This window comes from Stenella coeruleoalba (assembly GCF_951394435.1).
Source record: "Stenella coeruleoalba genome assembly, chromosome: 7".
Classification (NCBI taxonomy): Eukaryota; Metazoa; Chordata; class Mammalia; order Artiodactyla; family Delphinidae; genus Stenella; species Stenella coeruleoalba.
The window spans coordinates 122,010,214-122,033,669 of NC_137153.1; the positions used below are offsets into that span (position 1 = coordinate 122,010,214).

Sequence of the window (23,456 nt, forward strand, 5' to 3'; positions counted from 1 at the left end):
TTCAAATGTCTGAAAAGCGAGAAAAGAAGCGGGGCGAGCTCTCAGGACGGGAAGTGGGCTGTACTGGGAGGCTGGCTCTGCTCAGTGCCGGCCTCTGCTCTGGGGACAGCACCGGCACAGGAGGGGCAGCCCATGTCCAGGGTCCTAAGTGGGGGCCCATGTCGGCCTTCCTGCCTCCTGGCCCTGAGTGCTGTCTCCCAGAGGCCTGGGTGAGTAAAGGATGGGAGGTGAGATGTCCAAGGGGACTGGCCATGCCAGTGGGGAGCGGAGGTACCGCCAGCATTCAGAAATGTCCTGGGCGCAGACCAGGACCCGAGGGAGGAAAGCCAAGGGGGCGGGGCAGGCGCCAGGGGCCTGGGAAAGGGGGCCTTGGGGCAGAGTGCGTGGCCGCGGCAGCACCTCCCCCGGGGTCTGCAGGCCCAGTGGGCAGCTGCTGGGGCCTCTCCTGCCTGGCCGGCGAGCTGTGAAAAGCCAGCGTCCACCGCAGCATCGACCCGGATCTGTAGCCAGGCCCACGCCTCTCTCTGGGGGGCACTGAGGCACAGGACAGAGGCCCTAGACCCCAGCCCTCAGGGAGCAGGTGGATGACGCAGGCCCCCTCTAGGGTCTGCTCGGGGCTGTCCCAGTCACCTCCCCGCATGGCTGCCTCAGAGGCTGAGTTTTGCTTTCTTTTTGGCAGGAAGGAACCCGCGTGGGAATCCCCTGAGTTGCCCGACGACCAGAGTGAGTCATCCCTTTTCCAGCCCGCCTGGATCGAGGTGTCACCCTTCTGAGCTGGCAGGCGGGGGTGGGCTGGCCGCTTCTCAGTCAGCAGCCCCTCCCTGCCGAGGCTCCCTCTACCCCATCTCAACTCGGGGGCCTGTTGTCAGAATCTCTCTCTCTCTCTCTCTCTCTCTCTCTCTCTCTCTCTCTCACACACACACACACACACACACACACACACATACACACACACAATGTATTCAGGAAAATCCTCTGAAACTGGCAGTCTGAGAGATATGAAATCATTTTCATGCTGGAAGCATCGCCAGGTCCTTCGAGATGGGCTCAGCCCTGTCAGTGCCGAGGGCTGCAGGCAGCCTCCTTCCCGGGAAGCAAGACCTTCGTCCAGGAAATCTCTTCGGGATGCAGGGTGGGCTGAGGGGGCCCTGAGCCCAGCGCTCCTGTGCTGTCCCCGATGCTGGAAGGGTGAGTGAGGTCTGACCCTCCCCAGGGAGTCACTGCAGAAGGCCGGCGAACAACTTCCACTTTACCCTGAAGAAAGAGGGGTGCTGCTGAGGGGGGACCTCCTCTCTGCAGCAAGAGCCACTTCCTTCCGTGCTGCCAGTGGGTTCACAGGATGGCCTCGGCCCCCCAGACCCCAGGAGGAGAAACCTCCTTACACCTGAGAGCTCGGTTAGTTATGGGCCTTGAGGGAAACCTCATGGAACGCGTAGGTGGGGACTGAGGAGGTTTCCACGGCTGCTGGTGGCAAACTCAGCCTTGAAGTTCACGGAACTTGTAATGGAGGCCTAGGGGCCTTGCTGCTGTATTCGGGGATGTGGCGTTTGCGATCGGGGAATTCCGACTCCAGACCTAGTAATGATTTATGCAGTGTGATGTGAGGACTTCTGGACACAGCGTGGACCCTTTACATCATGTGGCTTCTGTGTCGTTTACTCTGTCCTTGAACAGTCTGCGTGGCTTCAGATGCTCCCCCTGGAGCGGGGGTGCCCAGTGTGCTGTGTGACCTGGGTAAGGAATCTTGCCTCTCGTAATCTTTCCTTTTCTGCAAAATGGGGAGAGCCGTCCCCATTTCCGGGTGCTGGTATCAGATGAGACGCTGTTCTCAGGTATTTAGAAAGCTGTGTTCCACAGGAGAGAATCCAAATTGTCCCCACTCTCCTTTAGCAGATGAGAAACGGCTTGTCCTCAGGTCACACACTTAGCGGCAGTGTGCCGCCCCTTTTTTCTGGTCAAGACCAGCGCTTCCTTTCTAAATATTTCCACTCGTGTGTGTCCATGTGCCATAGGCTGTGCATATTGTTTTGTTTGGTGGTGAAATTCACATAAGATAAAATTCACCGTTTAAACCATTTTAAAGCTTACAATTCAGTGTCATTTGTACTTTGTAATGTCGGGCAACCGTCGCCACTACCTAGAGCTAGAACATTTCACTACTCCGAAAGGAGAGCTCTAAAGCCTTCCTACCCTTTAGGTGAGCGGCGTCTATTTGTACTTTTTCTCATAAATGTAACCCACACTGGGGCCCAGCCCTGCGCCTGGAACTAACCCTCTGCGGGAACAGCGGGACCACGCCCTCCAGCCACAGAGCCGCGCCAGCGAAGACGGACTCTATCTAGAGAGCGTCCGCGGGCGACTTAAGTACCCTAGACGCGTCAGCTCCGCCCAATCGGCGCCCGCTGCGGCTCCCTGCGCGCTTCTGGTAGGCTGTTGTGTCAGTCAGTCAGTAGTGAGGGCCCGAGGTGGGAGGGGCGGGGGAGAAAGCTGGCCAATCGGCGCCCGCTGTGGTTCTCTGCGGCACTTGGTAGGCTTTTGTGTCAGTCCGTCAGGAGGGAGGGCCCGAAGCAGGGGGCGGGGGAGAAAGCTGGTCAATCGGGGCCCTGTGTGGCTTCCTGCTCGCTCCTGGTAGGTCTCCACATCAGTCCATCAGGCGGGCTCGTGGGCGGGGCGGCGGCGGCGGCGGCGGCAGGCGGGCAGGCAGTTCCGGGCGCGCGGCGGCGGTTGGTGAGTCGCGCCGCGGGGATTGGGGTTGGGGTTTGGGGTCTAGGTCGAGGGGCGGGGGCGGGGGGGCGCGCGGTGCCAGGAGGCCCGGCGGGAGGCACGGCCGCCGCGGCGCGCGGGCCTGAGGGGATTTCTCGGAGCCGGAAACTGAAAGTCGGAGCGGGCCCCTCACAGGAAAGTTCGCGAACGGCGGGGCGTCCACGGCGGCCGGCCCGGGTCCGCGCGGGGTCCACGCCCCCCGGGCCGCCCCCGAGCCTCGGCTGCGGTGCCCCACCCCTTCTTGCCCCCGAGGGGCTTCCTGCCCCGCTCGGGGTCCGGACGGGCTCCGCGGGCGGCCTGGACCTCGGGGATCGCCGCTTGTCGCTTGCTGCCCGGGGCCCTCTCCCCGTGTCTCCGACCCCCCGAGCTTGGGCCTTGTCCGACGGTGACACCGAGCCCCGAGGTGGATGGGGAGGATGCAGGGATCCAGGGAGCTGCCGGGGCGGACGGAGCCTGGCGTGGGGACTCAGAAAACTGCTGTGTGTGCGGGGCCAGACGCTCCTTGGAGGCAGAGCGGGCTCCTCGTGGACTGGACGGTGGGGACGGGGGAGAGCTGGGGACAGCTGCGCCTGTGACAGCAGCCGCTCCGCCCGGCCTTGAATCTAGCAGAGCAGGGGGCGTGCCAGGCCTGACGCCGGGCCGTGCGTGACTCAGGGACCACATGTCCCCGGGAGGACGACAGCGTTTAGCCACTCAGTTACTGGCTCTAGGTGGGGGTCCCAAGAGCCCAGAACTGTTGTTTGAGTTATTTTTAACAGCTTTATTGCAGTGTAATTTACATACCGCAGAACTCAGCGTTGAATTTCAAACAAACAAAATCCTAAGCAGTGGTTTTTTGAAAGCTTTTCTGAGAAGTAGAAGCTTTCAGTGCTTTCAGCAGTAGCATCTTCACACATTCGAGCAGCCGCTCTCTCTGATTCCAGGCCCCAGCCTGGCCGGTCCCGCACCTCAGCCCCACACCTGGGGACACAGCCCAGCCCCCGTGAGGCTGCAGCTCCCAAAGGCCGGAGCTGTGATTTGGGCCTCTGTGCTCTCTGGTCCTTTGGCCTGGGACAGCCCTGAGCGCACCTCCTGACACACCCAGGCCGCGCCATGGGCCCTTCCGGTGTCCCCCCTGCGTCCCAGACCTGTGCCACCTGCGGTTGCGTTGTGCCCTGTGGCCCTCGCCTGTTGGCCGCATCGGTAACAGTGCTGCCCAGTCTCCCCAGCTCCACGCGTGATGCACAGCAGGAGCCTGGAAACATCCATGCGAGCGACAGAGTGCAGGTCCCGTATGTACATCACAGGCTCGCGCCCTCTGGGGAGACAAACACGCATGTCATTCCTCTGGGGACCTGAAGAAATGGGTTGTTTCAACAGTGGTCGTAAACTGTGGACTAGAGCACGGAATTTACAGCCATCACTTGGTGCTGGAGAAAATGTTTTCTCTGGGAAGAAAAGGCCTTCTGACTTAGTTCTGAGCCAGGTGTGGGCCCCCCTCTGGCAGTGAGAGACGCCTGCCCGCCTGCCTGCCCGCCCACCCGGTCAGCACACCAGCGTGGACTGGGCACGGTCCGGCAGGTGGGTTTCCACCACAGGGCACACACACACGGGCAAGGGGAGGAAGGTCCAGAGAAGAAACCCCAGAAAAAATGACCCACAGGTTCCACAGATCATGCCAAGAATGGGGTGCACCCCTTCCGTCTGTTCCTGTGTCCACACCTGGGCTTGTTGCCCTGTCCTCCCTGTGTCCTGGGCCTGCTCCTTCACGGAGGTGGGTGAGGATCACCCCCAAAGGCCTGGGCAGCTGAGCCTCGGGGAGTGAGGGGGGCAGGCTCCGCGGAAGCTGTCCCCTGGCTCTGAGCAGGAACAGAGTGGCCACCGTGTTCCCTGCAGGGCCAGCAGGCGGTGGAGATGGCGTTTGGGGCAGGTGTTCTTGGGGACTGGCTGTGATTTAGGGAGGCGAGGACACAGCAGCGGTGGGGGTAGGAGGTGAGTAGTGGAGGTGACTACAGTGCGGGCTCCAGGATTGGGGTGCCCTGCTTTGTGGTGGGGTGGTGCCCGGCTGGGCCAGTGGTGCAGCACGGAGGAAGGGTCAGACACGGGTGTAGGAGCCAGTGACCGGCGGGAGCCTTGGGAGCACGGAGGGCACCCCTGCACCTCCCATGGGCCCGGGTCCCTCTTCCCTGCCTCCAGGCCCGCGATGCTGCCCGGGCCGAGGAACGGTGCGGGGAGGCGAGGGTTGTTCAGGAAGCCGAGCAGCAGAGGCCCTGGAAGCCTGGGGTCTGAGGGAGGAGCCCAAGTCCCCAGCTCGTACTCAAGGGCCTCGGGAGGCTCCTGCGGTGAGTCAGGTCACAGTGGACGGTGACCGGGCCCAGTGGTAGCAGTGTGGTCAGGTCCTGGATGTTTGTAGCGGGTAGAGCCAGTGGATTTCCTGGCCCGTTTGAGGTGGGCGTGAGGTGGGGCTGAGGCCTCAAAGGGGCCGAAGCGCTGCGTCATTGATCAGCGGCCCCAGGTTTTCATGAGCATCTGGGTGTGCTGGCGGCACGAGTAGCTGTGAGTGGGCGCGGCGGGAGGGACGGCGCAGCGTTTGCTGTGTGCTTTAGTGTAAACGGTCGTTGGGCGTTAACTTGGTACCAGACCGCTTGGCATCACGTTGAGCTTGAACGAAGATGAAGGTAGTGTCAGCGTAACGTTCACGTGGATGAGGACACGCGCTGTGTGCGGTCGCAGGTCCCCGGGAGTTGCTTCAGGAGTCTCGGACCTGGGGGCCCAGCGTGGCGTGCAGCAGGGGCAGCTGTCAGTGGAGCGTGGATTTGGGGGAGTTTGGTCCTTGCGTTGGGGCATCCCAGAGGGAAGCTCCTGGGTTGAACCCGTGTGTCTGCTGGCGACAGGTGGCCCCCGGCAACCAAGTGCTCCGACACCTAATGTGATGTGGGTTTGGGCAGCAACGTAGCCTTCTGAGAATTCGTCCCTGACCCCCACACACCGGACTGAGGACGGTGGAGCCCAGCTGCCCAGCGGCCTCCGGCTCAGTCACAGGGACGGCTCTTTCCCGGGGTCCTCCTGCTGTGTACCCAGGCGGGACCTGGGCTTGGGAAGGGGGCACAGGAAACGGCAGAACAGCGGTGGGGTGCCAGATGCCCCCCCATTCTCCTGGGGGTGGGGAGGCAGGAGGGAGACGCAGCCCCACCTGGGGGGCTTCTTTTGTGTTAAACCCGGTTTTTGAGGTTATTCTGCCATTGTTAATATTATGAAGCAGGGTTATTCTGGGTAAACGTGCATGGGTGTACCATAATTAGGGATTTCACCATCTTTCTTTCGACTCTCGGGAATAGAAACTCCATCTCTTTCTTTTTAAAATGAGGCATGCATACAGCAAAATGCACAAGTCCTAAATGTACAGGCAGATGCGCCTGTGTCCACATATACAGTCGTGCTTTGCCTTCCGGAAGCCCTCACATCCCTCAGGCAGCACTGACCCTCCCACATGGAAAGCTTCTCTGTTTCGCGTCTCACGGGATTTCTGACTCCAGATGTGTGGGTTTCCCCACACCAAGCAGTTCTGCCTGGCTTTTGTTTTTTTTTCTTTGCGGTACGCGGGCCTCTCACTGCTGTGGCCTCTCCCACTGCGGAGCACAGGATCCGGACGCGCAGGCTCAGCGGCCATGGCTCACGGGCCCAGCCGCTCCGTGGCATGTGGGATCATCCTGGACCGGGGCACGAACCCGCGTCCCCTGCATCGGCAGGCGGACTCTGAACCACCGCGCCACCAGGGAAGCCCTACTTTTCTTGATAGATGCCGACTGGGCATCCTGCAGTTTAATTCAGTTCTGACACTGGCCGACTGGAGTTAGCACAGACCCCTTGTGTTAAGGGGTTGGTTGCACAAGGCTGCCCCCACCCCACTTCAGATGCCAGTGGGGAGGCGGGGCCTCCCATACTTCTGACTGACCGACTGTAAATTGAGGGTCCCCATGACCCCCTCCTTGGGGTCAGTAATTTGCTAGAAGGGCTCAGAGAAACATGCGTAACAGCCCGCTGGGAGAGACACACAGGGCCAGGTACAGGGAGGGACGTGGAGCCTCCATGCCCTCTCCAGCCCCCCCTTCCCAGCACCTCCACGTGTTCAACCCAGAAGCTCTCCAAACCCGGTCGTTTAGGGGTTTCACCGGGGCTCGGTTCTGAAGGCAGGATTGATTGAATCACTGGTGATTAAGTCAATGGCCAGTGTCGCCGCCCCCACCCCCCACCGTGGAGATGCTCCTCTGTCCCCATGGCTCAGGAAGCCCCAGGGGTTCTGGGTGCTTTGCGCCAAGAACCAGGACGAAGACCCAACGTCTGTTGTATCCCAGTTCCCAACCCCAAGGGTAACTGCTGTTCTAACTTCTATTGTCATAGGTTAGTTTCGCCTATCCTCGAGCTTCACGTAACTGAAATTATCCTGTAAATGATGTTTTGTGTCTAGTAGAAATGCCGTTCCAACAAAATGCAAGTTTGTTGTATAAAGTTAGTGCATTCCCGTCTGGAGCATGTTTGGGGAGTGAAGTAAGTGTGAGGCCGGCGCCGGGCGTGTGGGAGTGCTCGCTCTCACTCCCTGGTGAGTCGTGTGAATGGATGTAGTTCTTGTTGTTCACCACCACACCTGAGAGTCAGGATTTGGAAGATAAACTGGAAGCTTGGAAGGACCAGTAGGGGGGTTTGGTTCCATATTGGAGGCTTGTAACATCTGACCCCTAAGTACAAAGGCTGCCGGTCGCCCAGCCCCCAGCCCTGTGTGACTGCAGGTGGGTGGAGTGTGTGGCGCCAGGAGGGTCCGAAAGGGCCAGAGACGCGGAGGTTTCTTCTGATGTTTGGGCAGGTCGGGTGGCTTTCGGTGCTGAGTTTGGGCACGGCGCTTTAGAGTATGATGTTTTCCATTACGGTTCTTGAGGGTTCAAGTGTATAACTGTGACTTGAATAAGACATTTAAGGCCTTAAGCACTGAGACCTCCTAGGGCGTGGCGGGGGCGCCCTCTGACCGCGTGGCCGCCCACCCTCCTGCTGCGCCAGGTAGCTGTGACCGCTGAGCGGGGAAGACGAGGCCTACTGTGTGTTGGGGCCTTTTCCTTCTTTATTGCTCAAGAAAGAGACCGTTTGTGGTTCTTTTATGTCCAACAGGAGTAAAGGTCCATGGATTAATAAAATGGGCTCAATCTGCCACAGAAGGTGTGGTCAGTCGGCCAGAAAGTGTTTCCCCCAGACCGGCCACATTCGGGCGGAAAGTCATCGCAAAAGAAGAAAGTCTCTCCTGACAGGTCCGCTGGAGACTGTGTTTGAGGTTGGCAGCGAGAAAAGCGTCACCCTCATCCTTACGCCTTGCACGAGCTCCATTTTTTATTTTGTTTTCTGGCCCTGCCTGTGTAAAACATGGCTGCAGCCACAGAGGCCTTTGCGTTTCATCTTGTTTATTTTGTTTGTCTATTTATTTATTTATGGCCGCGCGCGGCTCGGCTCGTGGGATCTTAGTTTCCCCAACCAGGGATTGAACCCGCGCCCTCGGCAATGAAGGTGTGAAGCCCTGACGAGTGGACCGCCAGGGAATTCCCACATTTCATTTTATTTAACACCTTATAACAAATACAGAGTTTCGACTGAAAGAAGGTGGCTTTTTTTTTTCATGTTATATTCAAAAATAAAAACTCCTCTTTCTCATGTAGTTTGGAGCCATGATATTTTAAACCATCAAGGTTACGAAATCAATTTAGTTAGCATGACCAGAAAAAGAGGGAAGCTAGGAACGTGATGCCTCTCACGCGGGAGGGAGTGCACCTTCACGGGCCTGTGTTCCAGACGCACACACGCGTGTGGCCGCCACAGCCTGACCTGCAGCTGCCCTGGCCCACACTGGGGGCGTGTCCGTGAGCTCTTGGGACTTTTTGCTCACATCGTCGACAAAGGCACCTCTCATGCTCGCACGTCTGTGTTGTGAGGGCTTGAAGGAATGAGATCCCCCAGCTGTCGAATTGACAGATGGCCCCTCCAGGGGCCAGGCCTGCCAGTGTGAAGAGAGCGCGAGAGAGGCAGAGGTGTGCCCTCCCGAGGTGCCCGGGCACAGCGTCCCTTCTGTTGGTGGCTGGAGGCAAGAATGTCGGTTGTGAAACGTCCTGGGAGCTGCGGAGGGCCCTCCGAGTAAGGCCTCCTGTGTTACAGACCCCACAGCTGATTGAGAGTGGCTTTGCCCAGCAGCTAGGGGACGACACCGTCTGTGCTGTCCCCTCGGTGTCAGGCCAGCTTAGGACAGTGCACGTGGCCTCCTGTGCACGGTCGCTGCCCAAGCAGACCCCCCCGCCTCCGCGCCCCAGAAAGGGGCAGAGTTTCATAGTGTCCTGACTTGACCATGCCCAGACCCCAGAGCAGACGTGGGCGTGTGTGCTGGGGGCGTGCGGGGGCAGGGATGGCTCTTCGGGGATTTGCACGAAGGGCTGGGGTGGCCTGCCAGGGTAGCGGACGAAGAGCAGGCCTCTGAGCGCTGTGGGGGGCCCTCCGCCCGCTCGCCCATCCTGGGTACCTTGCGTGGCGGCCTTACCAAGGCCTGGTGGACGGCAAAGGGCAGCTCTGAAGCGAGAGGGACCCTGGCTGTGGGGACGGAAGCAGAGCAGCAGCTGCACGCAGGCCGCACCCCTGTCCTGGGGCTAAGGGTTGGTACGGCTGTCTCCTGGGCCTGCCCGGGGCCGTCGCCTGCCAAGCTGTCCAATGTTCTAAGGACACATTCGCACCTGGAGCCTTGGGGAGACGGCAGGGCGTAAGGATTGGGGTCCGCGATCACGGTCAGATGCGAGCCCGGCCAGCTGGCCTGGGAGCAGAGGCCCGGGCCGGGCGGCCACAAGGACAGCCCGCTGGGCCCAGGGCTGCGGCGGGCGTGCGGGTGCCCGCTGTCTCAGCCTTAGCCCCGCCTGCACTGGGCTCCCCGGAGCGCTGACGTCCTGCCTCTCAGAGGCCTAATGGTCCAGGCCTTGCACATCCCTGGACCCGCCGTGACACGCTGTGCTCTCCCTTAGGGCTTGGCCTTGGTGGGGCTGCGGTGCTCATGGCTGCAGCCAGCGCGACCCCTCCCGCCTCCCTGGAGCTGCTGCAGCCTGGCTTCTCCAAGACCCTCCTGGGGACCAAGCTAGAGGACAAGTACCTGTGCTCGGCCTGCAGGAACGTCCTGCGCAGGCCCTTCCAGGCTCAGTGTGGCCACCGCTACTGTTCCTTCTGCCTGAGCAGCATCTTGAGGTAGGGGCGCCGGGAGCTGCCAGGAGCGGACGCTGATGCCCGCGTGGCCCAGGGCTGCTTTGGTGTGGGGTGAAGTCAAGCATCTCCTTAGAGTCTGTTTTCCCTGCTTCTCCTTGTCTCTGGTGGGAAGCGGACCGTTTAAAATTGCCTGGAGGCTCCCGCTCCCTTTGCGCTGGGCGCCCGAGTCCCTGTGGGGTCGGGAGGTGGGGCCTCCGGCCCGTCAGCAGGAGGACAGCAGCCCCTGGTCCTGGCATCCGTCTGCGCGGGTCGCGTTCAGATGGGCCGGGGTTTGGGGCTGGGCCCCGAGTGTCTCGCACGGTGCGTCGTGTCTGCTGGCCACGCCGGTGGCCGACAGAGGCTCCAGAGCCCGAGCCGTGGCGTGGGCCTGTGTTGGCGAGGCCGCGGGCCTCCCACCCTCCATGGCGGGTTTCACGGTGCGGCCTCGCCCTCTCCCCACCAGCTCCGGGCCCCAGAACTGTGCCGCCTGCGTGAACGAGGGCATTTACGAGGAAGGCGTCTCTATCCTGGAGAGCAGCTCGGTGAGTGAGCCGTCCACGCTGACGGTGTCGAGGGGAGAGGGAACCTGGGAACGGCCGTGGGAGAGGCGCCCTGGTCCCGAGTCTCCCCGCAAGGCTCGTGGTGTGGGGCGCCAGGCGGGTGGGCGTCTGGGAGGGGGCTTACCCAAGGTACGCTCTCTCCCCAGGCTTTCCCGGACAATGCTGCCCGCAGGGAGGTAGAGAGCCTGCCAGCCGTCTGTTCCAGCGAGGGCTGCACCTGGAAGGGGACCCTGAAGGAGTACGAGGTAGGGGCTGCCCTGCGCTGGCTGAAGCCCCTCCCGCAGAGCAGCTTCAAGCCCGCCTGAGTCCCGCGGAAGGGGGTGCAGCTGCTGCTCTGGACGTGCCCACCTAGACTCTGGAGCCGGGGGAGCCGGGCATGTGGCCCAGGGTGGGGTGCTCACCCTGTCTGGGCTGTTTCCTGGTGTGTCCGTGGACGCAGTCCTCCAGCCGCAGTGCGGTGGCGGTGAGCAGGGGTGTGTGCGGGGACCCTGGTCCGGCCCTGAGAGCGCCGCGCAGGCAGGAAACTAGCTCTCTCGCCGACGGGACTTCGTTGTCTTTCCTCACTTGGATAGCGCTGCCACTGGAAGACGCGGGAGTAGCTCGCACGTCCGTTCTGGGGTCACAGGAAGGCATCTGGCCAGGGACAAGGGCAGTGGCCGGGTGCGTATCTTGCAGGCCTGTCTCTGCCGTGCAAGGCTGGCAAGTTGGGGTCCCTGTGTGCTGGGCCTCCGGCAGCTGAACCTGCGGCTGTGAGCCCCTCCGGACACTCTTCCTGGTGATCAAACGCCCTTAAAAACTTCCGTTTCCAAGGTGCCTGCGCATGAGTGTTCCCAGTAGCACTGTTCCCGGCAGCCAAGTGTCCCTGGCAGAGGGCGGGACACACAAGATGTGGGCTGGTCGTGCCGCGGAATAGTGTCCAGTCATGAGAGGAAGGGAGCCCCGCCCCAGGCTACAGCGGGGACGGACCTTGGGGACATCACGCTGAGGCCACTCTCAATCAGCTTTGGGGTCTCAGGGAGATGAGCCCAGCAGAGGAGGACAGAACGTGCGGGAACCAGCCCTGTGAGACAGGAGGTGGAGTGGAGGCTGCCCGGGCTGGGAGGTCGTGTGCAGTGGTGCAGAGTAATGGGCGGGGTCCTTAAGGTGGGGAGGCCTTGTTGCTGTCCCATGCGGCGAGGCTGGCGAGGCTGGAGGGGCTGTTTGCAGGGGACCCGGCTCGCCTACGCCCAGGGCTGCCCAGGCCACGGAGCAGCCTCCCTGCCATGGGGTGGGCGCCGGGCTGCGACTGAGTCACGACACGGGAGAGCCTGTCGGCTCTGGAACTGGGTCCTGGGTTCCTGGGGCGCCTCCCGCCTCCCGTCCCGGGCGCTGCGTGGCGGCGTCCGCTGGTCTTGACTGACTCGACTTCGTGGGCTTCAGGCTCTCGGTTGCGTTTTGCCAGAGGGGCAGCTTGGCTGTCTCTGGGGAGGAGCCAGTGGCCGGGTGGACAGAAGCTGGGCTTTCCTCTGACGGGCACCTGGGCCTGGAAGCGGAGGCCTCTCTGTGCCCTTCCGGGGAGTAGGACTGCAGTCCGTGGACAGAGGCCTCCGACGCCCAGGGGCCACCGTGGGGCAGGGGCACAGGCAGGGGGTGCTGCCACCGAGGCCCTGCTCAGCAGACGGGCCTGAGCTGTTGCCCAGCGCTGTCCGGAGAGCCGGCCTCGGGGCAGGGTCTCTCCTGGGCGGGTGGGGAGCCCCAGCAGGGAGTGCAGCGGGTACTGTGTCGCCTTTTGAGGGGACCAAAGACCCCCAGGGACAGGCGGAATAACCCCAGCTCCCGCGTCCTCTGGGGTTTCTGCCGTCTCCAGGCCGCTGGTGCGGGTGGTGGCTTCGCAGGCCCCTGGCCGAGGGCCTGGGACCGCGGCCAGCCCGTGGGCCCTGCGCCGGCCCTGCAGGCATGCGGGCTGGAAAGTCCCTGGCTGCACCCGGGGAACTCAGGAAAGTCCCTGGGGTTGGTCACGTGGGAGACGGGCACTGCTCTGGGTCTCTCGGTGCAGCCTTTGACGTCGGGTAAACCTCTCTCTAGCTGGGGTGAGACCCCACCTCGGGGCGTGGGGTGGCCACCTTGCTGCAGCGGTGGCCCTGCTCCCAGCCCGGAGCCAACACGTTTGCCCTTTGGGTTGCTCAGAATTGGGGCGGTGCTGGGAAATGCTGAGGCTGCGGCTGAGCTCCTGAGAGTGTGGCGAGGTGGGGCAAATCCTGGTCAGCCTTTGAATAAGCTTTTCCTTTGCAGCCACGTCTAGTATTTTCTAAAAACTCAGGGAATTAAGACTCCAGTTCAGTTAGAAGGTGTTAGAAGTGGCTGTACACATAGCAGCCCTGGGGACTGCTTTTCTGGAAGCGAGAAGCAGGGGCTACGTGGAAGGAACAGCAGGGAGAAGGGGCCTCGGGCTTCGGAGGAGGGGTCCGCGCGGACCTGAGGGAGGACCAGCTGATGGGGACATTTTGCAGCTGAAAGGTGAGCAGGCGGATGTGCTCACGTGTCAGGGAATCCAAAGTTGAAATGCCTGAGCATTTAGCTTGAACTCTGGTTGAAGTGTTGCTTCCCTGAGCCATCTGGTGGCAGTGGGAGCCCGCGGAGCCCGTGCCAGCCTGTGAGGACGCTGCTGCTCCTGCGCCAGGTGCGCGCTTCAGGGCTCTGAATCCCAGGGGCACCCGCTGAGTGGCGAGCCGTGTGGGGCCGGGTGCTCAGCGCTGGCCGCGGGCGTCCCTCTCCAGTTGTGCAGTGGCCCCGGGGCTCACCTGAGCGTGTTCTTTGGCTCTGATCAGATCCAGGTGCCCTCTGGGTGCTGTCGTTTCTGTTTCACGAGCCTGGTTGTTTCCGGGGCTCCCCTGTGGCTCGGTGTGGTTGTTCGGGCTGTGCTCAGTGTGGCCACGCCAGGGCCCTGTCTGGGGAAGCTGGGGGTGCCCTGGCGGTCGAGGGAAGCTCCTCCCGGGCGTGGCCGCCGTGGAGCCTTTAAGGAGCTGTCGCTGGAGCAGGAGCCCTCGGGGAAGGTGTCCCCTCTGCTCTGCTCCCTGTACCTAGTGGCGTCCTGCCCACCCGCACGGCCGGTCTGTGTCCTGGGGCCGGGCCTCTGCGGCAGCGTCCACAGAGCCCCGTCGGGTTGAGGGGGGTCACGGGGGAGTCTTGCTGAGAAGGCCGAGTTCCATCTGACGTGTGTCCCTGCGGAGACGTGGAGCCCGGGGTCCTGTGAGGAGGCGGGAGTGCCACGGGCACCACATCTGAAGTCTCCACACCCCGGCTGCTGGGAGAGCACCACACGTGCCATGTCTCTGGGGTTCACCTGGCAGCACTGCTCACTCCCCGAGTGGTGAGCTTTGGCCCTGGCAGCCAAGCCTGCTGCACGGGGTGGAGACTCAGCCGGCCTGTTCGCTCGGCCTCGGACTGTGGGCCACGTGGAGACAGAGCCCGCGTGAGGCTCCTCCTTCCTCAAGGTCACTGCGGCGGAGCTCTGCGAGCTCTGCGGGGGCCCTGAGCTGCCCCAGCTTGTCAGGCGCCCAGCCTGAATCTTGGTGGAGGTGCTGACCCCACGGCGTGGATGTGCTCGGTGCCCAGGCACCAGGGGTCGATTTTGTGTGATGCGTACTTGACCACAGTTTTTAAAAAACAGCAAACAAACCGTCATCTCCCGTTCTCTGCTTACCGGCCCGCCCTCTGTGCCCCTTCCCGGCCGGCGTTTCCTGAGAGCTGCGCACAGCTTCTGTCTGTCCCCTAGGCTTGCAGCCCTGTTTCCGGGTCCCACCCTTTCTCACCTCTTCAGCCGCTGCCACCTCCGCTCAGCCCGCTGCCGCGGCCCCCCAAGTGCTGCGCTGCTCAGGGCCACGCCTGTCCGGGTCGGGGCCTCCCCGCGCTGCTGGCTTTACTGGGCTCCGCCTGGGCCCCGCCTGACCCTTCGGAAGCCCAGGCTGGGCCCCTGCCTCCCTGGCCACGTCACCTTGCACGTCCTCAGCTCCAGGAGGGCGGGAACGGGGACTCTCAGCCTGGGCGTCGGGACGGGTGGGCGCCTGCGTTTGCATCCGCTTCTCGTTCTGGTCCCCACGGCATCACTTCTCTGCCCTCCGTCCGTTTAGAACCTGTTCCCGCAGCCCCTCTCATTGTCCCCTCTGTGTCCCGAGGGCGGGGTGCCGCCTGCTGGATCTGGGTCCTGATCTCTGCGCTGGAGCAGGGGCAGTGGAGTGAACGCGGTGGCCCCCATGGCCTAGCGCCAAGAACGAACCCAGACCGGTCCACGGCCGGCGGGGCAGTGGCCCAGAACCCCACGGGCGCTCCGCCAACGCCTCGCTCCCTTCGTTGCCAGAGCTGCCACGAAGGACACTGCCCATTCGTGCTGACCGAGTGCCCGGCGTGTAAAGGCCTGGTGCGCCTGGGCGAGAAGGAACACCACCTGGAGCACGCGTGCCCGGAGCGAAGCCTCAGCTGCCGGCACTGCAGGGCGCCCTGCTGCTCGGCCGACATGAAGGTGAGCGCGCGCCCGGCGGCTCGGAGGCTCCTGGCGGCCCCGGGCCGGGGGCAAGCTTGCACAGGGGGACGGCAGCGTGCGGCCACGCCACCCTCGCTCTCGCTCGGCAGCAGCCTCCCTGGGTTCACGCTGAACAGGCCCCGAACGCCGTGGGGCTTTATCTGGAAGTCGTCGCTTGTTTGTGAAGGGCGGGCCACCTTCCCGCTTCCTGAGGTCACGAGTGAGCTCGGTGCCCACGTTTCCGGAGTCTGTCCGTGTGGGTCACGTGGATCTGCTGGGTCGGGACCCAGACGCCCCCCTGGTGTCTGCAGGTCTCTTCACCTTCAGCCTTTCCCTGTGGGTGTCTTTTTCTCTCTGCCGTTTGTTTGTTGAAGAAGCCGGCCGTTAGTCTGCATTTGGCTGGTCGGGTCCTTGAGGTGTTTTTCACGCCCGGGAAGCTCAGCTCTAGAGGCAGCCCAGGGCCCGAGACTTCGGGGCGCCCACGCTGCGCATCTCGTCAGGGGTCTCGGAGGTGCTCTGGCCGCTTGGGTCCCCCACCACCAGGAAGTCCGCCAGCCTGGCACCCGGGTGGCAGTACTCTTGGGGCGGTGGGGCGCTCCTCCTCCTGGTGTTGCCCCAGCGGCTGCCAGGCAAGGGCAGGTCCTGAATCTGCAGAGCCCCGTGTCGCATGCCATCTCCACCTCGGGGCTCAGGAGCGTTGCTGGCCTGGCCCCAGCTCTGACGGCTGCCCGGTCTCTTCCAGGCGCACCACCAGGTCTGCCCCAAGTTCCCCTTGACCTGCGAGGGCTGCGGCAAGAAGAAGATCACACGCGAGAAAGTAAGCGCTCCCCTGGTGCCCCTGAGCAGCGTGGTGTTCAAAGGACAGGCCACACCTCGGCTCTGGGGGTGGGGTTCCCAGGGGTGGGGTCGCAGGCTCCTCCTCTTCCCGCCACCCCCCTCCCCCCGCTCCGGCTGCGCAGCCTTGCGTCTGAGCCACTTGGCCCCAGGGAGCGGGGATCTGGGCAGTTGGACTGTTTACCTGGCTCTTCTCGCTGCGGGAGGTCTCTGTCCCTGAGGACTCTGTCCCTGAGGACAGGGCGGTGGCTTGTCTGTGCTCCTGCTGTGGCGCTGGTTCCACTGGCAGGCCCCCAGGCCCACCCTGGCTGTGCTGGGAGCTGAGTCGGTGGTGGTGGTGGTGGCGGCCAGGCGGCCTCCATGCTCTGGGAGAGAGGGAGGGCGTACGCTCACATGCCTGTGGGAAGCCCGCGCCTGGTCCCCGGGGAGGCAGCTGCAGTTTGTTCCATGAGGCCCCTTCGTCTCGTCTCTTGAGCTTCTGAGGTTGCGCCCTCGTGGATTTGTGCAACGGTTACAGGCTCCAGGGCAAGAGCTGGGAAGAGGGTGCTTCCGGAAGCTGGTGGGGCGCGGGCCCCTCCCGAGCTGTCCTCGGTCGCGCACGCCTCTCCCACGTGATGGGTGAGAACAGCACCCAGGCTGGTTTAGGCGGCATTTCTCAAGCTGTGAGCGTGACCGCGAGCTTTCTGCCTCAACTTCACCTGCGTTTCTTTCCTGGGGAGCAGTTGTGACTCCGTGCGTTTCTTGGCAGGGCACTTGTCCTGTTTTCTCTGTTTTTGGAGCTCTTTGTCTGTCAGGGCTGTAAGGTGCAGTTGTTTGTCCTTTTAGTTAACGGTGCTTTTGGTTCGCTTCTGTGTTGGGGGCACTTTGCAAGGTTTTTCTCGTTGTCTCTGGATTTTGATCCAGAGTTGGGATCGTTCTCCGCTCCCAGGTGCAGAGGAAATTCTCTGTTTCCTGCAGGCGTAAGTCTGATTTCCCACATTTTGGGTCCCTGGCAGGTGGAGGCCAGTGGCTGCCCCTTCCCCTCCCCGCACTCCTGGCAATGCCGGCCTGGCTGTGTCTCCCTCGGCCCAGACACTGCTGGGTCAGCTGGCCACGCTCTGGGTCATGGGTTCTGCTCTGCTGAGTGTGGCCATGGGCCAGCGCCACGCCGGGTCAGCAGTGGGGTCTGATCCCTGGTCAGGCTGCTGGTCTCACTCCTGGCTCCGTTTGGAACCCAGGCTGTCGGCCCCCAGGCCCCAGGGCCTCAGACCGGCCTGTGAGGGAGGGGGTGGGCAGGGCTGCTCTCTGGGACGCAGAGGCCCACGCGCGGGACGGGCTCTGCGGGCGATCCCAGACGGCCCACGTGCCTCAAACACACACGTGCGCGTGTTCGCGTGTGTGCGTGAGTGTGCACTGCAGCTTTGGGAGCAGGTTGTGGGGTTTTGTCTGGCCCGAGCGTGCAGAGGCCAGTGGGGCGGGTGCAAGGGTCCTTTGATGGGACGCTGACCCAGTCGGTGTGGGAGCGGCTGGAGCAGAGGGGGACCGGTGTCTGATGTCAGGCCCGTCAGTTTCAGGACCACGTCAGGACATGTGGCAGATGCCGAGTCCCCTGCAGGTTCCACGCTGTCGGCTGCCCCGAGATGGTGAGTCCAGGTCTGCGGCGGGACCACCGGGAGCTCCTGGTTCCCAAGCAGAGGCCGGCGGACGTGACCGCGCCGTGCGGACACGGTCTCCACTCCACCTCCAATCCGGCCCTCAGGTGTCCCGGCTCTGTCCGCTCGTCCCCCAGGTGATCCCTGGTGCCCAGCCTTGACCGCCCAGCTGCTGGGAACCCCCAGCGTGTCGCTGCCCCCTGAGGTCTAGCGATGGCCCCTCTGCCCGTCCTCTCACCTCACCCAAAAAGCACACCTTGCTCCACCCGGCTCTTCTGGCCAAAAGCACAGTGGTCGTTCTGGAGCTGCCTCCTGTCTCTCCCATCACATCCAGTCTCCCAGAAGAGCCTCCGTTCTGCCTGCAGACGGGTCCTGGAGCCTCTCTGCCTCCCCGCCTCACCTCTGTGGCCTGCGTGGCCCTCCTGCGTCACCACACCCCGGTCACCGGCCTGGCTGTCCTCCAGCACGCTGACTTGCCCCGGGCCCTGACCCACCTCCTGTCTGCCCGCCGCGCCTACCAGCTTCTGTGCGGCTCCCTCGGGCCTGGGCAGCTCCCTGCTTATGTGCCCTTGCCCTCCTTTCCCACCTATTCTGTGCCCCACCAGCCCTCTGCTCTCGGCGACACCCCAGCAGCATTTCCGGTGGCAGCGGTCCTGGCGGTGTTGTCACTTGGTGACTTCACAACACTTGGTCTCGGTGTCCTGCTTTGTTTTTTCTAACGAGGGTGAACAAGGGCAGTGCCCCTCCCGTTCCCTGGGTTTGTGTTTGACATCCTGCTTCTGGGCAACACGGTGTGGTCATTTCCCGCTCAGGTCCGGGGGTCCCTGGCGTGGGGGACGTTAGAGGCCAGAGGAGGGGCCTAGGGCACACGCTGCCACGGCCTCTTCACGTCCCAGTGAGGACGAGTGTCCTATTGACCCTGAGGACCCAGCTGGCCTCGGCCCAGCTTCCGGAAGCCTCAGGTGCCCGGCCATCCCAGGGCGCTCCCGGGCGCTGGGCCTCACGCGGAGGTTCGTCCCTTTCTTTCCACTTTAGGCTCTTTGAGGCTGTCTGACCCTCCAAACTCGTTGTGGAGCTTTGGAAGGGATGTGGCTGCAAAGCCAGATCCGTAGGGACTATTTAAGCTGGGCTCCATCCCCCTCCCCCGCCCAGCCGCGGGGTTCCTCCCATCACCCGAAACGCGAGTGAGTCACGTAGGGAGGTCTGTGTTTCGCAGACGCGGTTGAGTTCAGACAGTGACAGACGCAGTGCTGGCAGGTGAGCGAGAGGGCAGGTCACCCCTGTGTCGCCGCCGCGCGCCGGGCTCCGGTGCTCTAGCGAGGTGTGCGGCCGCGGGCCCCCGGGACTGAAAGCGGGCGTCGTGCCTCGGCAGGTGGAGGGCGAGAGGCTGCAGGAGCACGAGGCGCAGCGGCTCCGGGAGCACCTGGCCCTGCTTCTGGGCGCCCTCCTGGAGGCCGGGCCCCCCCTCCTCAGCCAGGGCGAGCAGGGCTGGGGGGCCAGCACGCCAGGCCCGGGGGCAGCGCCCTCCCAGGCGGCGGAGCTGCTGCAGAGGTGCGAGGCCCTGGAGCGGAAGACAGCCACCTTCGAGAACATCGTCTGCGTGCTGAACCGGGAGGTGGAGCGGGTGGCCGTGACTGCCGAGGCCTGCGGCCGGCAGCACCGGCTGGACCAAGACAGGATCGAAGCCCTGAGTAATAAGGTTTGTGCCCGCTCGCCCGCGGTGCCAGGCCTCGTCGGGCGGGTGCCAGGGGCTCGGGGCTGCAGAGCCAGGCGTTGGAGGACAGCGCCTGCATTTCCAGCGGGCACTCGGCTCTCCGCGCGGGGCCTGCACGGAGCTCTTCTCTGAGCCCCTTCCCGCAGGGCCCGACGCGGGGCTCAGCGAGGCCGCTGGTGGAGTCTCTCCTCTGCCTGGGGGCAGAGGCGGCCGTGGGGAGCGTGCCTGGAGCTTCACGCGGCTCCCACGAGCGAGCACGTTTCCTCCTGGGGTCGGGGGTCTCGTGGGCATGGAGCCCATCCGAGAGCAGCTGACCCAGCAAGGCTGAGGCACTGGGCACGGGGGTCGTTTCATAGCATGTTCCTCCCAGAGGGAAGCTGGTCTCTGTGGAGGCGGGTGAGCCCCAGGCCCCTCTGGCCCGGCGCCCCAGGGGCGCGTCCTGACGGGCCCCGTGCCCCCAGGTGCAGCAGCTGGAGAGGAGCATCGGCCTGAAGGACCTGGCCATGGCCGACCTGGAGCAGAAGGTCCACGAGATGGAGGCGTCCACCTTCGACGGGGTGTTCATCTGGAAGATCCCGGACTTCGCCAGGAAGCGCCAGGAAGCCGTGGCTGGCCGCACGCCCGCCATCTTCTCCCCAGGTGTTCTTCCGGAACTTGCCCTCCCCGAGCTGCTGCCACCCTGGGTCCCCGCATGTCTGGGCTGGGGTCTGCCCCCTGCTGCGGCCGGGAGCAGCAGGGCCCCCCGGTGGAGCCAGCTCCTCAGCCCACAGTCACCAGCCTCACGTCAGGGTCACAACTCGTTCCTTAAACGGCAGGCCCACCGTGTCCGTGGTCGCCCCCTCTGCTCCCCGTTGGACATGAGACTTGTCCAGGTCGGGCTCAGTCCAACCGCAGCCCCTCTGCCCAGAGCCCCTGCCTGGTGCTCAAGTCTCAGTCCAGCCCCTGAGGTTCCTTCCCGGTTGGTAGCAGGGCCAGTGCGGGGTCGCATTTAGAGTTTCTTAAAAGTGCTGTGTCTGATTACTACTTCCATTTTCAAGAGAAGTCTGTTTGCACGAGCAGCTAACTGCGTGCCTGGAGGAGAACGTTCCCTCCTTGTGCCCTCCACCCTGAGTGGCGCGTGTGTGTTTCCGGGGGAGGTGGCCGCATGGGCTGAGCCCTGGGCGCTCACCAGCACCTCCCCACAGCCTTCTACACCAGCAGGTACGGCTACAAGATGTGTCTGCGCGCCTACCTGAACGGAGATGGCACTGGGCGCGGGACGCACCTGTCCCTCTTCTTCGTTCTGATGAAGGGCCCCCACGACGCCCTCCTGCACTGGCCCTTCAACCAGAAGGTGCGCAAGGCCCTGCCCCGGCTGTGCGGGCACGCGGGAGCCCGTGGGTGACAGGTGTCGGCGTCACCACGCCTCAGTGCTCGGGCAGTGTCCATTGTCTCCTGGGCCATGCCGCTGGTCAGCCACTCGGGACCAGCAGTTAGTGGTGGTGCTGCCTCAGAGTTTGTCCCAAGGAAGGCCTTGGGACAGGGGGCCTTGATCTGAGGGCATGGCCCAACCCTTGGGAAGCCAGAGCCCACGTGGGGGAGGAATCGGAGACCCAGGCACTAGTCAGGACAGACGCCATGACGACGCTGGGCAGCCCCGTGGCCCTCGTGGAGGAGGTGGCGTCACTGAGCACGGGGCTGGCTCGTGCTTCTCCCTGAGGGGTGCTGTTCCTGGGGGCGGGGACAGCTGCGTGAGCTCTTTGGTGAGAAAACGTCCCTTAGACAAGTGTTGTCAGAAAAAAGCACAAATGGACGTGGCGCGGGGTCCTGGGCTTCAGCCTCGGATCCTGGTGTCAGTGGACAGAAGACGCCGGGACGGGCACAGACGGACAGACCGGGCAGACCCGTGGCGGCCGTGCTCCTGGCACGCGACTGCAGACCGGGCTCCCGCCAGCTGGGCAGGCTGTGACTCACGTGCTGTCCCCTGGGCGCTCTCCTCCCAGGTGACCCTGATGTTGCTGGATCAGAACAACCGGGAGCATGTGATTGACGCCTTCAGGCCCGACGTGACCTCATCCTCGTTCCAGAGGCCGGTCAGCGACATGAACATCGCGAGCGGCTGCCCGCTTTTCTGCCCCGTCTCCAAGATGGAGGCCAAGAATTCCTACGTGCGTGATGACGCCATCTTCATCAAGGCCATAGTGGACCTGACAGGGCTCTAGCTGCTGCCCACGGGAGCAGGGCCACCGTGCTGGGCGGGCACCTGCGAGCTCACGTCCCAGAGGCAGGGGCCGCCTCCCGGGAAGGGGTTCAGCCCAAGGCCATCGGGGTGGGCTGTAGGCCCGTGTGTCCCCAGCAGGTGGGCTGTGCAGGTGTGGAGCCCTCAGCCTGCAGCGGGGCGGCCGGGGCCACAGTGAGGAGCTGCTGGAGAGGAGGGACGGTCTCGGGCCCGGCTGCCACTCCAGGGAGAGCCCTGCTGGGCCAGTCTGACCAGGCCGGCAGGCGGGGAGGGCATCCCATGTCCCCTGCCCCATGGCGCGCGCAGGGCGCACGTCCAGCACCCCCCTGCCCAGCCTCCGCAAGACACGTTGGCTTCCCTGTTGGGTGTGGAGGAGTTGCTGTTAAACCCTTGAATCTCTGCGGTGAGTGGTGTCCATCTGGCTCTCGTCCTGGCCATCAGTGACTCTGGCCAGGGCCTCCTGGCCTGCTGGCCTGCACGCCCCGTGTGTCGCCAGCTCCTTGAGTGGTTCCGTGGGCTCCCTGACACTGCAGGCTGGCTGGTGCGGGCCTCAGTGAAGCCAGCCATTCTCTTTTCTGGGATGTTACTAGCTGGGCAGCTCCTCGTCCCTCAGGCTCCCCAGGGTCTGCCCTGGAGAGCAGTGCCACGTGCGTGCCCCCGATTCTGGGCCTGCCCCGCCCCTCCGTGCAGGGCCCACGGGCCTGGAAGGGTGGCCAACGGCTTTGTCTGCATTTGGGACCTGACAGGTGGCATCTCCCCAGGACCAGGACTTGCCCGGCCTCCAGGTGTTTCCTCGACAGCGGCAGAGCCCGGGCAGCCTGAGCACAGGCTTGCACCTCGGCTGGACCCGGTCAGGGCTTCAGCCCGGAGCTGCAGGATGGGCACGGCGTCCTGGCCGGGAGCTGGCCACACCCAGGTGCACTAGTGACCGGGACTGGGTGCTCGAGTGGAGTCCTTACGGAGGACCCGTGACAACGTTGTCGTTTCTCTGTTTTGAGAAGTTAAAGAATTGAAAGGCACAGAGTAATAAGCTCCGTGTGTCCAGAATTAACACGTGTACACGTTTTGAATTCTGTATTTTAATTAAAGAGAAACATTGCGGAAAAGTTGAAGTCCTGCTTCCTTTCCCTCTCACCACCTCCTTCACTGGCCAAGGCTCCGCCCTCATGGATCTGGATCCTTTTCTGTTTGAGTTTCTGTCTCTGGGGTCACCCACAAGCAAGGCTCGTGTACCCAGTCCTCTGCAGATCCCTCTTCCCCTCCCCCAGGGGAACGCCTGGTGTGCTGAGCATGGCACGGCGGGCCAGGCGCAGACACAGACGGTGTCCCTCCTCCACGTTCCCTCGGGCACATGCCTCCCTGCTCTGCCCTCCTAACCTGGACAGAACATCCCCGCTGCTGCCTGTCCCATCCCGTCCAGCCCTTGCTGCTCGTGCGTGCAGGCTCGTTGCTCCTCCAGGGTCCCTGCCTGCCGCCCGCCTGCCTGCTGGGTTGTTGGTCCTGTTTTCCTCCTGGTCGGAGAGAGCTCCCAGTATTCCCGGAAACTGGCCGTGGAGCACGTGTGGGCTGCGTGTGCAGGTGTGCACAGAAATGGAGCGCTTGTACACACGCGGGTCATGGACAGTGCCGCTGGCCCCTTAGTCGAGAAGTCCCAGCCCCCTGCCCCCACCGGCCTGACAAATACTGTTTTCTTCTGATGGTTGGGGTTTTGTAAAATAAATAAATTTATTTATTTGTTTATGGCTGCGTTGGGTCTTCATTGCTGCACACCGGCTTTCCCTAGTTGCAGGGAGCGGGGGCTACTCTTCTTTGCGGTGCGTGGGTTTCTCATCGTGGTGGCTTCTCTTGTTGCGGAGCACGGGCTCTAGGCGCGTGGGCTTTAGTAGCTGTGGCTCACAGGCTCAGTAGTTGTGGCTTGCAGGCTCTAGAGCGCAGGCTCAGTAGTTACGGTGCACAGGCTTAGTTGCTCTGCGGCACATGGGATCTTCCCGGACCAGGGCTCGAA

The 23,456-nt window shown here is 63.4% G+C and overlaps 1 protein-coding gene across 2 annotated transcripts; it reads left to right on the forward strand.

Moving 5' to 3' along the window:
* Positions 1–2,691: 2,691 nt before the first annotated feature.
* On the forward strand, positions 2,692–23,116 carry TRAF2 (TNF receptor associated factor 2). Of its 2 annotated transcripts, XM_079927147.1 has the most exons (11): positions 2,692–2,727; positions 9,783–9,999; positions 10,460–10,538; positions 10,703–10,801; positions 14,893–15,054; positions 15,797–15,871; positions 17,436–17,510; positions 18,892–19,218; positions 19,695–19,872; positions 20,418–20,566; positions 21,216–23,116. In XM_079927147.1, exons 2-11 carry the CDS (start codon positions 9,812–9,814, stop codon positions 21,432–21,434), a joined length of 1,551 nt encoding a protein of 516 aa, XP_079783273.1. In that variant the 5' UTR covers positions 2,692–2,727; positions 9,783–9,811; the 3' UTR covers positions 21,435–23,116. The 2 variants fall into 2 exon arrangements, with proteins under 2 accessions (XP_079783273.1, XP_079783274.1); XM_079927148.1 differs by lacking the exons at positions 2,692–2,727; positions 9,783–9,999 and having other exon boundaries at positions 10,027–10,538.
* The last annotated feature ends 340 nt before the right edge of the window (positions 23,117–23,456 follow it).

What these genes read in the sequence shown, in the direction of transcription:
- TRAF2 (XM_079927148.1), top strand. Translation starts at nt 10,035, where the DNA reads ATGCCCGCGTGGCCCAGGGCTGCTTTGGTGTGGGGTGAAGTCAAGCAT. An exon ending in CTATCCTGGAGAGCAGCTCG is followed by an intron (nt 10,539 to 10,702) that starts GTGAGTGAGCCG and finishes CTCTCTCCCCAG; the next exon opens with GCTTTCCCGGACAATGCTGC. An exon ending in AGAAGATCACACGCGAGAAA is followed by an intron (nt 15,872 to 17,435) that starts GTAAGCGCTCCC and finishes CAGGCCCGTCAG; the next exon opens with TTTCAGGACCACGTCAGGAC.